Here is a 13,138-nt window from a genome sequence, read left to right as displayed (position 1 = left end):
ATGCTTAAAATATTTTTAAAAATTAAAAAAATAAAATATAGTGAAAATAATTTATAATAAATAATGCATTTTCAATTTTGTCGTCCTTTTACACAAGTGATCGAAATTTTAAAGGAAAAAAATACTTTAAAAAATCAAGATAAATCAAAATGACCATAAAAATATCGAGTTTAGAAAACAACTGTTTTAAAAGTATGTTATATGACAAAAAATATCCAAATTTGTATTTAACTATAAAGTTTCACAATGTACCATTTTCAGTATTTTTTAAATTTCGGTTGCTATTTCGTATTTTCAAATTCATTTTCTATAAAATGATTGATTTGAATCCATCCAAGAAAGGAATGTTCCAACAAAACCCTAATAATTTGCCAAATTCAGTCTCAGGGCAGCACAATTTCCTCATTTGTCACAAATTTGAAAATAATGAAAAGACATTTTTGATACACATTTATAACTACGCTGATTTTTTTTTATTTAACTTTTTTGTTCCTTTGATTTAACTTTGTGAATATTTTGATAGAAAAAAATGTTTTATTAACATTTTTTTCTCGCTATTCATCATGTATTGCGATTTTCAAATTTTGTATGAATATGCTTCAGTAAAAATGCTTTTCTATTTTCAGTATTTCAATATCGGTGAATTAGTTTTAATTAATTTTTCATTATCTGCAACTAATTCTATATGATAAAGAGTCCGGAAATCTTGATTACAAGATTCCATAATGTTTAAAATAACTAAAAATAAAAGATATAAAGATATAAAATGTTTAAAATATCAATGTTTTTTGTTTAAACCACATGCTAATATTGTATTGCTAATAGGTAGAATTTTTTTCAAAAAATATGAAGGATGAAATAGAATTTTAAAAGCTCGAAACTCCAAAATTACAAAAAAAAAAAAAAAAAAACCCTTCAGTATAATGCAAATATGTTTTGATTTATATTAGCGTCATTTTTATGCCATTATTAGCAGTACTATTTATATTATTTAAACCATATTATGATTTTATTTGGGTTGTCAGATTTTGAATGAAAATAATTATTTTCTATTTAATAATTTATTAACACAACCGTGATTTAAAAAGTTTTTATTTAAATTATTAAATATTTATTTAAATTACCAGTATGTTTTTGTCATTGATTTTTTTTTCTTGTTGAATTGATTAATTTCTGTTCCATTAAAACTTTTGGCATTATTTCTTTGCAAAGATCACTTGTTGATCATCAAACAGAACTCCTTTCTCCTAATAATTTCATTCTCCTTTGTAGCATTATAAATCTTCAAACGACTTCTTCTTGAAACTTTAAAATCACCCTCGGGATCGGAGAGTCACTTACTCCGAGTGCAGGGGCTGAATTAGAGTGCCCTATCCCTCAATATTACTTCTCGGAATGTTAACTGGGGCTGACAAGGTTCACTTTCGGCGACGTGGGACGCGACTCAAGTGAGCATGCGCAAAACAGTCTCAGAGGGAATTTTATGTTTCGCTCCGCTCTGGAAGCGGCATTTCTGTTTCGAACTTCATAAAGCTCTGGGTAAAAGCTGGACCTTGCGTTCCGCGTACTATTGTTTCATTCGCTCGGATATAATTTAAATGGACAAAATATTTCTCTGCATAATGAAACGGTAAATAATTCGCTTTATTTTTCGTACAGTTAATTTTTGTAGTTTATTATTTCGAATCAAGAGAAATTTAAAAAAAATAACTAATATATAGAATAAAATTAGTTTATATGGTCAGTATTACCATTATGTTAAAGGTAAATATATGTTGTAATTAGTTCACTGAGAATCAAAATTTTACAAAGATGTGAATCAGGAAAACAAGTATTTTGAAAATATAAACGCATATATTGCAAAAATTTTAAAGATTAAAGAAATTGAATATTTTTTAATTAATTTTCAATTAGTTAGTATGAATATTAATTGTACTTATCCTAAAGAAAGTTAATTTCGTTTTTTTTTTTCAATTTAATCTTTATAGTTAGTTTTTAAAAATAATCTGATATTCTCTATATTGTTTAAAGAAATTAATAAATTTTTGAAGTAACTGAGAGTTATAAAAATATAATAGATCGATGAAAAAAAATGTTTAAGAAGTTTTAATTTTTCAAGTTATTTTGGAAATAGAAGCACTTCTGAATCTTGATTTTATTTATAATAGAACAATAACAAATATAAATTAAAACAAAATTAATTTAAATAAAAAATAATTAAAACAAAATAAATAAATAATAATAAACTGGCACGATAGAATGTTAGAATGCTTTGATAAATATTTCTTTTCCTCATAAATGATAAAATGCTGCTAAAATGATGAACGAAAAATGATAGAATACTTTTTTTCTTACCCATGGTAAAATGCTGTTAAAATTATAAAATATGATAGAATGCTTTTTTCTTATTTAAAATTGCATAAATATATAAAATATGGAATTTATTGTATCGGAAATAACATTTCGATTAAAATATGAAGACTTCTGCATAGAATTATATCTCAAGCACTGGATGAACGTTTAATTTCATTTATCTCACACATATGACTGCTGTTTTGAGAAAAAAACTGATGTACATTCAAACGCTTTGATTTCAAAACTTTTTATTGATATTATGATATAATATTACTAAATAATTATGATATAATCATGAAACGTGCAACATATCAAGACATCAGTGTAAAACTTAAGAAATTTCATTCGTGAAGTCATTCAAACGTTTTTCAGCATTTTGAGAATTAGTGCAGAACATAGTGTTAAAAACATTTGACATTTAAATTCCAAAAATGCTACATAAAAGCCGTAACTGTTTGAAGGCGCCAAGGGATTTCAATTTTTAACTATTCCGCACCTAATATTTTTCATCATTTGAATGAAAACAAACTTTCCAGTGACTTTCGAAATTTTGTATCATCGATTTTGTGCACAATTGTAACTTTGAACTATACAAGGACTGGCAGAGAACATAAATTTGCAAAGGCCATGCATTGTAATAAACTGTTTTTCGACTTCATTTGAATATTAAAAAGGAACATTAACCTGTTTTAAAACACAATCATGGAAAATACAACAAATGTGACCTACACTGAAGAGGAAATCTTGAGGTCCTTAGAGGCTCTCGGTCCCCAGATGCAGATCTTTCTTATAGTTCTGTACTCAATGACAGCACTGATCGCCTTGGGCGGCAATGCAACTGTTATCATTGTCCTCCTCATGGGAAAAAGATCCTCACGAGAACTACGAATATTTCTAGTCAACTTAGCTGTGTCTGATGTCTGCATGGCCCTGTTCTCAATTCCCTTCACATATACTGACTTCATGCTCGGGCGATGGATTTTTCACCCCAGTTTTTGCCCCTTTGTGCAATTCATGCAACATGTGTCAGTAATTGCTAGTGTTTATACGTTGACTGCTATTGGACTGGACAGGTAAGTGATTCACTGAATTTACATTACTGTTATAAATATAATGTTACTGTCGAGGCGATTAGCTGGTTACTATTGCTAACCAGGGTTATTCTAATTATGGCTGATTTAACACTTGGTTAACATTAATAATTACAGGTTGTTATAAATAACAAATAATCAATGCGATTTACCATAACGCATATAATATGTTACCGTTAAAGTATGAAATCCGTTATTTTATAGAATACCAAGTTATTCCATGAAATAACTGATCGTGTCCGTTAAAGTGTAAATCTCTTTTGTATTTCATGGTTTAACTAGTTATGTCACAGAATAACGATCTGCAGCCCGTGAAAGTGTAAAATAATCTATATCATATATCTCGCACGAGAAATACATTTACCTTCCACCCCTACTGCATTTATGTTTTTGTTTGTTTTAGAAATAAAAAAAAATGTTTTTGTTTTAGAAATAATGTTCTTTGTCATTCCAAGTGTCATTTTAGTAATCCTTGTTGTAACAAATGATTTTAAGGTACGTTTCCATAAATACCATTTATACGCTGCATAAATTAGATAAATTGCTTCTTTTTCATTTTAATTGTCTATCATTAGTTTAATTTCAATTTAGATAATTTTTTTATTTTACGCTTTAATTGCATCTCATTAGTTATTTCATAGAATAACTAGTTAAAGTGTCAAATTAATAACATATTACACACTTTAACGGACACGATCAGTTATTTCATGGAATAACTAGGTATTCTATGAAATAACTGCATTATATACTTTAACGGTAACATATATATATATGAGAGAGAGAGAGAGTCCAAGGATTATTAGGAATATTACATAATTATTTAAAAGAATAATGACATTTCTTTGATTTTACATATTACTGTCATAACTCATAAATATATATATTATAATATATATTTAAATATATATTATAAGTTTTATTCTATAACTCTATTATTTCTCAGAATCCAGTAGTTGGATTCTGAGAAGGTGTGATGATGATTTAATGAGAAGATTTCTCTTAGTAATTATATCATGCAATTTTCAAAATTATGCTTTGTAGATTCTTTTTTTTCTTTTCATATTGGATTATGGAAACATTGTGTGTACTATATACCTTGCGCAATAATTTTCTGCGTTTGAAGCAGCGTATCGTATCTACTATTTAAGCCGTAACTCATCTAGTGCTCGCAAATGCTTAGCATGAAAATTAGAATACATTAGGCACATTGTTAGGAAATTGCATTAAAAATAATTAAAAGCAATTTGTTTTTAAATCTTAATTATTGTGTTTTATAAAACTTTATAATCTGCCCATTCTTTCTCGCATACCCTTTATATATAATATAAATATATAATCAAAGTGTTCACTCTCAAAAGTAAGATTAAAATAAGTTTCCGTTGATTCTTAAGGTTTTAAAATAACTCGTAAGGCATTGACAAAAATAGTATTGTTTTTTAAATTTCTTGGTATCTATCTAGAAGAGATATCACAGTCGTTATATAAATAATAAATAATATAAAATGATATGTATGTGTGTATTCAATTTTCAAAATTTTAATTGTTTATTTATTTTTCTGGAAATTTGTTATTTGACGAACGAGTTTTAATTTTTCTAACCTTTAAATTTCTCTTCCATTGATATTAATTACTCTTAATAAATATTTTAATTGTTAATTTTTTTTTGTATATTTGTTATTTGACAAACGAGTTTTAATTTTTATTTTTTTATCTTCTGATATTTCTCTTACAGTGAAATTAGTTATTCATAATGAATGTCTTAGTTGCTGATGTATTTTTGATTTTTTGTTATTACACTTACGATGCAAGGCATAGAAGTAGTACAAACAGAGAGCAGTTTTCACATTTTATCAAAATAATAATTAAAGATTATTTTTTAAATTTTAATCAAGTTTTATGTCTTCAATTTGAAATCCGTTACTTTTATTATTATAAATACTCTGGAATATTAAATCCAAGCTTGTTTCAAATGTGTACCAGATGGCGTCACTCGTTTGGAATATCAATCTAATTAAATAAATTGTTTGTTAATAATAAATGTCTTAATGTTTCAAATTAACGCATTTTAAATCCAGAACAAAAAAGTGTAGAAAATTTATAAACTCTCCATAAATGAGTAGTGATGTATCGGTTACAAAATCCTATCTTCTCCAAAATGAATATCATCAAGCTTAATAAAAGTGTTTAAGGTAAATACTTTTTTGATATGACATCAAATTCTAAGCAAAGTATGACATAAAATTTATTCACTCACTTATTACTTTTTCAGAAAAAAAATACTTTACTTAACCTGATGCATATCATATTCGTAAATACATTATCTGCTTTCTACCTCAGAGCAAAAACAGATTTTCAGATTAAATGGGAAAGCTCAAGAAAATGTCTTTTATGTAAGTGGTTAAAGAGGTTTTTCCTCCATTCTGCAATACAGATGGCCGCGTTTCCGTGATGAATTAAGTCAAACCGAAGCATTTTTTTGCTTTCTTACCTTTTTTCATTCCTTTTCGGTTAATATCTCCGGGACACATACTGAAAATGGCAAGAGTAACATCGCACTTAAAATGAAATATTAAGTAAATATGAGCATCAGTGTAATTTTTTTTAAAGTGAAAAATTTCAGTAATTGATTTCAAGATATGTGTTAAATAAAATTTCATAGATAATACTTTTTGATAATTTCAATCTTTGATAGATGGGAAAATATTATTATTTAATATTATATATCAAATATGCCAAAAGTAAAAGTCATATTTGATGTATTAAGATTTTCTATCTTCCATCCTGTAGTGGTAAGGCTCATTTATGAAGGTTGAATATTTAAAACATGATTCCATCCGAGAACCCCTATGCATGTGGATATTATGTACATTTAATCTGCCGTCTATTGCCTAACTGTCTCCTGCTGTTGTATTGTAGAAATTTGATTGCATTTAAAAAAACATGTGATTATGAGACCAGCTGCCTCTTGTATTCAAGCTAACGAAACAAATTCAAATAATTACTTTTTATATAATTTTACATTTTCTTTTGAGTAGCTTTATATACATTTGACTGTAATTCTTTGCAGAATCTGAACTTTACAATGAACATGTTTTATTAATACATTTAAAAGAAAATCTAATTATAAGAGAAAAACTGTGCTCTTTTTTACTTTCCAAATTAAGTTTCATGCTATACATTGTTTTCTTTCTTTTGCTTAATAAACCACACATATTGAGGAATGGTTAGCAGTCAAGAAATTGACTTACGGTTATTGATACCAAATTGCGTAATTTTGCCATTTTTTTTATCTTCCTGGAGATAAATATATTTTCTTAAAGTCCAAAACTAATTATTGGGAGAATGCATCTTTTGGGGCAATAATTATCATACTCAAAGTTGATCTAATTTTTATTATCATAATTGTTGGACGCTTTGATCTGGACTTTTTCCTTGAAGGCTGCTGAAAAAAAGATATACTAAGGAAACCCTAAAACCTAGAATATCATGGATCTTATGGAAGAAAAGCGATTTATACTCAAATTAACTTTATATCCATTTGATATTTCAGGCCATCATACGCTCGTAAAAATCATAAATTAATTAGATGACAGTCACGGAAGTAATCTCATTTATATCTTACAACCTTATCATAAAATATCAGTTTAAAGATCGAATGATCGAAAATTCGAGACATGATATATTCTTGTAGTGTTTCTGTTAGATTAGAAATATTATAAAAGAAAGTGTTGCTTATAAACTCTTCCGGAAATATTTTTGAGATGGTTTCAGTGTAAAATCAAGACTTTGAGACTGGGAGTTTATAGGTTTGAAATTTGATTCCACCAAAGAAAGTGAGAGTGCAAATCAAACCGATCCTTGCACCAAATGTCCTCTGGTCTCTGGTGTAGCGAGGAAGTTTGAAAAGGGGATTGCCAGCTCAAGTACCGTCTTCGTCATCTAACCATGATTTAAAATTATAATAGCCGTCCCAAAATAGTCCTATGTGGGTTGAAAACGGGACATAAATGTAATTAAACAAATAGCAGAAATAACTAACAAAAATCCAATATATAATATATAACAAAAATTGAGATTACATATAACTAACAAAAAGGCACAAATATCTTGAGTACCGATTTCTTGGTGTTTTAGCCTGAAGAGAACGTTTAATGCAGCAAGATCACAAGATTAGGACTTCATCATTAGGACACCCAACGAAACTGAATGAAGTGTGCATACATAATAGGAACTATAACAAGTGTAAATCAAGCAGAACATTAACTCTCGTTTTTCAGTTAACCATTCAATCATTGAATTGTTAGTCAATGCTACATCAATATACAGACAAGAAAACTGATCATGCATATTTATACTCGCAATTTCATATTCCTCGCGATTCCTCTGGCACCTCGAAGGACAGCGAAAGGATAGTTTCATTCTTCCATGGGGATATCAAATTCGTCATATATATAGTATCAAACTCATCAAGCCATTTTATTTTTGAAATCTATTAAGTATCTTACAAAAGGAAAAAGACACAAGACTACTGATGACAATTTGTAGTTAGGCGCTGGATAAGGGTCACTAGATAGTTGTGTAGCTGTGGTATCAAGGGAATTAAATCCTGTAGATTCCTTCACCCAATTTACTTAACTCAGATTGTTGGCTTCTTATGGGGATTCGAAGTATAGGTACGATAAAATGCATGAAAAACATTACTACGAAATGTACATAAATACAAAATATCATCTTAAATACGCAAATGTTTATATTTTCACATCATAATTTTTGTTTATGAACCTTTAAATATAATAGGTAAATATAGTAACAATTTAATAGTTTAAAGTTCTATAAATGTAATTGGCAAGAAATGAGGGTAAATTGGGTATCGAAAATTGTGCGTCAATTTTTAAAATAAACGTTTAGAATTATTGATTTCAGAAATTAATAATTTTGAAAATATTAAATATAATTAAAGTAAATCTTCAGAACAAAGATAATTTTTTTAAATAGTAGTAAGATACAGTCACATTAATTTGTTCTTTGGACAATAAATCTAATTTTTGTAATATTTACGTGTTGACTTAAGACAGAAAATAAATTAATCAGCTTAATTGGATCTTATCAGAATTCTCGTGTTGCTTTTTGGGTTCGATGTGACTTGCATTCTTAATACTAATCAAATATTCTTCTTTCTGCTGCAAGATTTCTGTCGGAGAAATAACGAAATGTAACTAGCCATTTTGTATCCTTTCAAGGCTTTTAAATTAATCACTGCTATCCGGTCAATATTTATTTAATCTGATACATGATATATAAAGAGAAAGTACTGTAATAATTTTATCTAGAAAACTGGATAAATTTTTACTTTCAAAGCTTTTCTGAGTAGATTTTTGGAATTTTGTCTGACGACGAGCAGCTTAAAATAAAAATAAAGCAACTAGTCTTATGAAATTTGATATGGGATGCTGAAATTAAAATTGATGATTTATATCCACATTCGGATGAAATTCATTTACTAAGGATCTTCCGTCCGGTACTTGTGCAAGATAATTAAAAAATGTCACAATGTATATGACGTTTCAACTACAGCATAACAATTTGTGCCAAATTTTGGACTAAATATGTTAAAACATTGACAAGTTGTCTGCTATTTTATTCTAATACGGTAGTTCAACACTGCAACAAGCTCTGCAAACGAAATGCACTGTGTTCACAACGTGCACCATTTGCTAAGAGAAAGGATGTAAAATGCATACTGATTGCGACGAACTTAACAGTAAACCCACATATGGTTTAAATATTCGTGAAAATATAGGATTGTTATGCTCTGTGAAATGTTTTTTTTTTTATAGTGACTGATATTAATGCACAGCGGTTTATTGATACTTATTTAATAAGATTTGTCCCAGAAATATTACCGCATATTAAACTATTACATAGATAGTTAAAATAATCGTTTTTCATTTTGTAAAAACCTTATTGTGATAGATTCAATGATATGAAAATCTTAGCTTCGCACTTCGTTTATTTTGTAAATGTATATTATTTTATATACATTTGAGATATTTAGACCATCCACTCTAACAAAGATACGCAATATATTTTTAATTAATTTGACATGAAGTATATGACATGTAAATCAACATATAACGAAATTTGAATTCTTTTATAATATAAGATAATATGATATTGTCTACTTGAAAAAAAAGATTGTGTCAAAAATAAGGAAATAAAATTTATTTCAACTCATTTAAATGTTGAATAGGAATTCTGTTTATAACACTTGTAATATGTTTGTGAAATTTAAATGTGGACCGGAATGAAGAGAAGTAATGAATGAATGAATGAATGAAAGATGGATGATGATGGAATGATGAATGAATGAAACATCACCAAATGTTTTATTTCTCTTAACGTGTCAGTTAAATGTAATTTAAGACAGCTACATATATTTTCGCTGTCTTTTAGGGAAAGTTCAGTAAAATAATTATTTTATAAGTAGAAATAGGTCAAACATAGATGGCTGCCTCGAATGGTTGAATAATCTTCTCACTCGATTCATCTATAAAAAGTTTTAGGTAGTCTTCTAAATTGACTTATTTATAAATAACATAAAAAATATCATAATGCTTAGTTATTTGTAAATAAACTAAATATCAATTTACCATTGAAGTTAAATAAATATTAAAGGAAATTATCAACAGAAACTTTCTGAAAAAGTGAGAAAAGAATTTCAGATGATTTCTAATTAATAGAATAGAGGTTTGATAGTGAATTTTAAACGAAAAAATAAAGGGTATATCTATAAAATAGGGACAACTTTCATTTTCTTTGTCATGCAATGATTTTAATTAGTATACTTGATCTACAAATCTTGACGAACAACTTTTTGAAAAATAAATATTTTATAAATAATTTTTATATCTAAATTAATTTTATTCAGTTGCTTCAGGCATTCTAAATATTTTACTACTGCAAAATATTTAAATTAATGCATGAAAATTACGTTTAATGCAAAGTCTTAAGTTCATATTCATAAAATGTCAAATTATACAGTATTGCACAGTCGAGCTAGACACACAGCATTTTTGTATCATTATTAAATTTTTATTTGTAAATCATCATTATTATAATGACATTTCAAATGCAGCAGACGATATGAATTTTTCCATTTATTTCGTAACTCGAATCCATGACTCTTAATTTTTTTTTCTTCGGGAATGATCGAAGAGTCTGAAATGCACCCAAAAAGGAAAATGTGAAACATATTTTTAAAAAATTGAAAATTCGGCTTTGGAAAATATTTTCTAATTATTTTGCTAGCATAAATATATCAGGAAAAACGTTACTTTAATATGACATTATATATATGTATAATATATCACTTGGTTTTAAATAACTAGTAACATACCATTGCAATTCTTCTTATTTTTTGTTACTTAACAGGATTGTTATAAATTAGGCTTGAAGATTAATTCAGGTTCTTAAATGTTCTAATATATAATACATGGAATGCAAAAGAAAAGACTATTAAGAAAACTTTTAAACCTAACTTCAAACAGAACAGCCTTTTAACTAATAGTAAAAAAATAAATTTTCTCAATTTTTCTTTTCTTTTATAATAAGCACGCAAAGAGCATGTAATGCAATTGACAAAACATTGGAATTCGAGTTTGATTTCACGTTTCAAATTTACCCGAGTCCGAAAAGCACATTTTTGGAATTATGTCTGTCTGTCTGTCTGCGCATGATGATTAAAAAGATTTAGTTTGGGCGCATAAAATTTGATACATGGACTTTATACTAAATTTGTAGATTTCTACCTAATTTTGAATGAATTACGCAATAATTACAAATGAAAAACAGTAAATGGATGAGATTTGATACAAAATAAAAATTCTAAAATGTAAATATGTATTAAATTTAAGCAAATCCGTCAAGTGGTTAACTCTCTGTCGATGTGTACTTTCACAAGCATATAACATAACTCAAAGATGAAATGAATTAAATATGAAGTATGGTATTTAATTTTGTGATTACAATTGTAGTTTTCTGTCAAATAGTGACTAATCTACCTGAAAAAATGAAACTATGCGACAAATTCAAAAATAATATTTTTTATTGCTTTCGCATTAATTACACACCAAAAACTTATCGCCCGAGAAATCGCCAAAGATACTACTCTAATAGGCTGTGCCGTAACAATTTTTCGTCAATTTCAGGCAGTTAATACAGAAAACTTCTTTTAGAGAGTATGCGAGAACGTTTCGGGGAGACCATTTCCATTGATTTAAATAGTCAACGGTAACACATCTTATGTAATACAGAGAAGATCCTTTTGTCTTAATATTAAATGTATTTCGCCGAAATGATTTTTCTTAAGCGAATAATTAATTTAAAGTAAATTGGAATATAAATTTAATTAAAAAAATATCTTAATTTACTTCTTACAACTTTCAGATTTCCTTGATTTTCGAAAAAATCTTGAATATGTCCGAAAAAATAATACAATATCATTTTTCCTAAATGAATAATCTTTCTTGAAATAATTATTCGTAAAGAAAGTAATCGCATTAAAATATATCGGTACCAGAAAATATATTATATATAGTTAAGTAACAACAATATATCATGAAGTTAGTGATAAAAATGTATTTTTGTCATAATTTTTTATGTGATATAAAAAAATTATTTCAAAATGAATAATAAATTGAATGAATAAAATGAAAATGAATAAAGACGTAACAATAAAAGAATTTTTTTCCTGTTCCTCTTTGTCTTGCAAGATTATTGAATATCTATTTATAAAATTTAATTTTTCCTTACTTAAAAAAATGTAATCTAACAAAAAATATCTTTTACTATACTGCTTGTATAAACAGATAAGAAGTTATCAGCTTAGCACAGAATATTTTGAACAAATCGATCGAAAATATGGCAAGAGTTACCGATAATTGAAAGGTTCTTTCTCAATATGGTATTATAATCATAATGATACGTTTATAGATGTTAATATTATAATAAAGAAATTATAAAGAAATTATAAAGAATATAAAAAGCATTATAAAGAAATCTTTTATTTTTTCATCTGAAAGAAAAATAACTGCTCACTTCAAATTGTATTGAAACATAATAAATAATTATCAAATATTTAAAAATATGAAAAGGAGTTATTGAATAAAAGCAGAATCAAAAGGTGTTCTTTGCATTCAATTACATTGATTTGAAAACCAGATCAATTATTTGATAAAGGACGAAAAAAAAATACTTTTTTTGAAAATTTCACAGTGCTTGTATTTTGTTACAATCAGTAATGATTATTCTGTCTAAATACTTGTTCTGAAATATCCTTTTATGTCCCTTTTTTCAGAATAAAATGATTATGCGTTGAAAGTGGTACCGTTTTGAATGGAATGAAAATTCGTAGACTAATGTTCAGAAAAATATAATAGAAAGAAAAATACGTTTTTGAATATTTTAATTCTCTTTCATTTGCAATTTAATTTTAGTTCTGGATCGTGTTTTTGCGATATTGTAACTTTCGTGACCTATACTAATGGTGCAAAAAATACTTTAATTGTTTAAATTCTATTTTCGATTAAAATTTAATTTTATCTCTAGGTTATATATTTTTCAAGAATAAAGCTTTGCAAGTAGCACAGTTAACTGGCTTTTGTGTGCAAGTTTTTTGAAATTGAGAGATGACA

The 13,138-nt window shown here is 27.0% G+C and overlaps 1 protein-coding gene across 1 annotated transcript in view; it reads left to right on the top strand.

The window, feature by feature from the left end:
• The first annotated feature begins 2,525 nt into the window (after positions 1–2,525).
• Positions 2,526–13,138, top strand: part of LOC129981521 (RYamide receptor-like) — a 253,774-nt gene continuing 243,161 nt past the window's right edge. Inside the window, exon 1 of the mRNA XM_056092380.1 lies at positions 2,526–3,428. Coding sequence (XP_055948355.1) covers positions 3,058–3,428 — 371 coding nt within the window. The 5' untranslated portion in view covers positions 2,526–3,057. The remainder of the gene's footprint in view (positions 3,429–13,138) is intronic.

Source organism: Argiope bruennichi, chromosome 8, assembly GCF_947563725.1.
Source record: "Argiope bruennichi chromosome 8, qqArgBrue1.1, whole genome shotgun sequence".
Taxonomy (NCBI): domain Eukaryota; kingdom Metazoa; phylum Arthropoda; class Arachnida; order Araneae; family Araneidae; genus Argiope; species Argiope bruennichi.
This window is presented reverse-complemented; position numbering and strand designations above follow the sequence as displayed.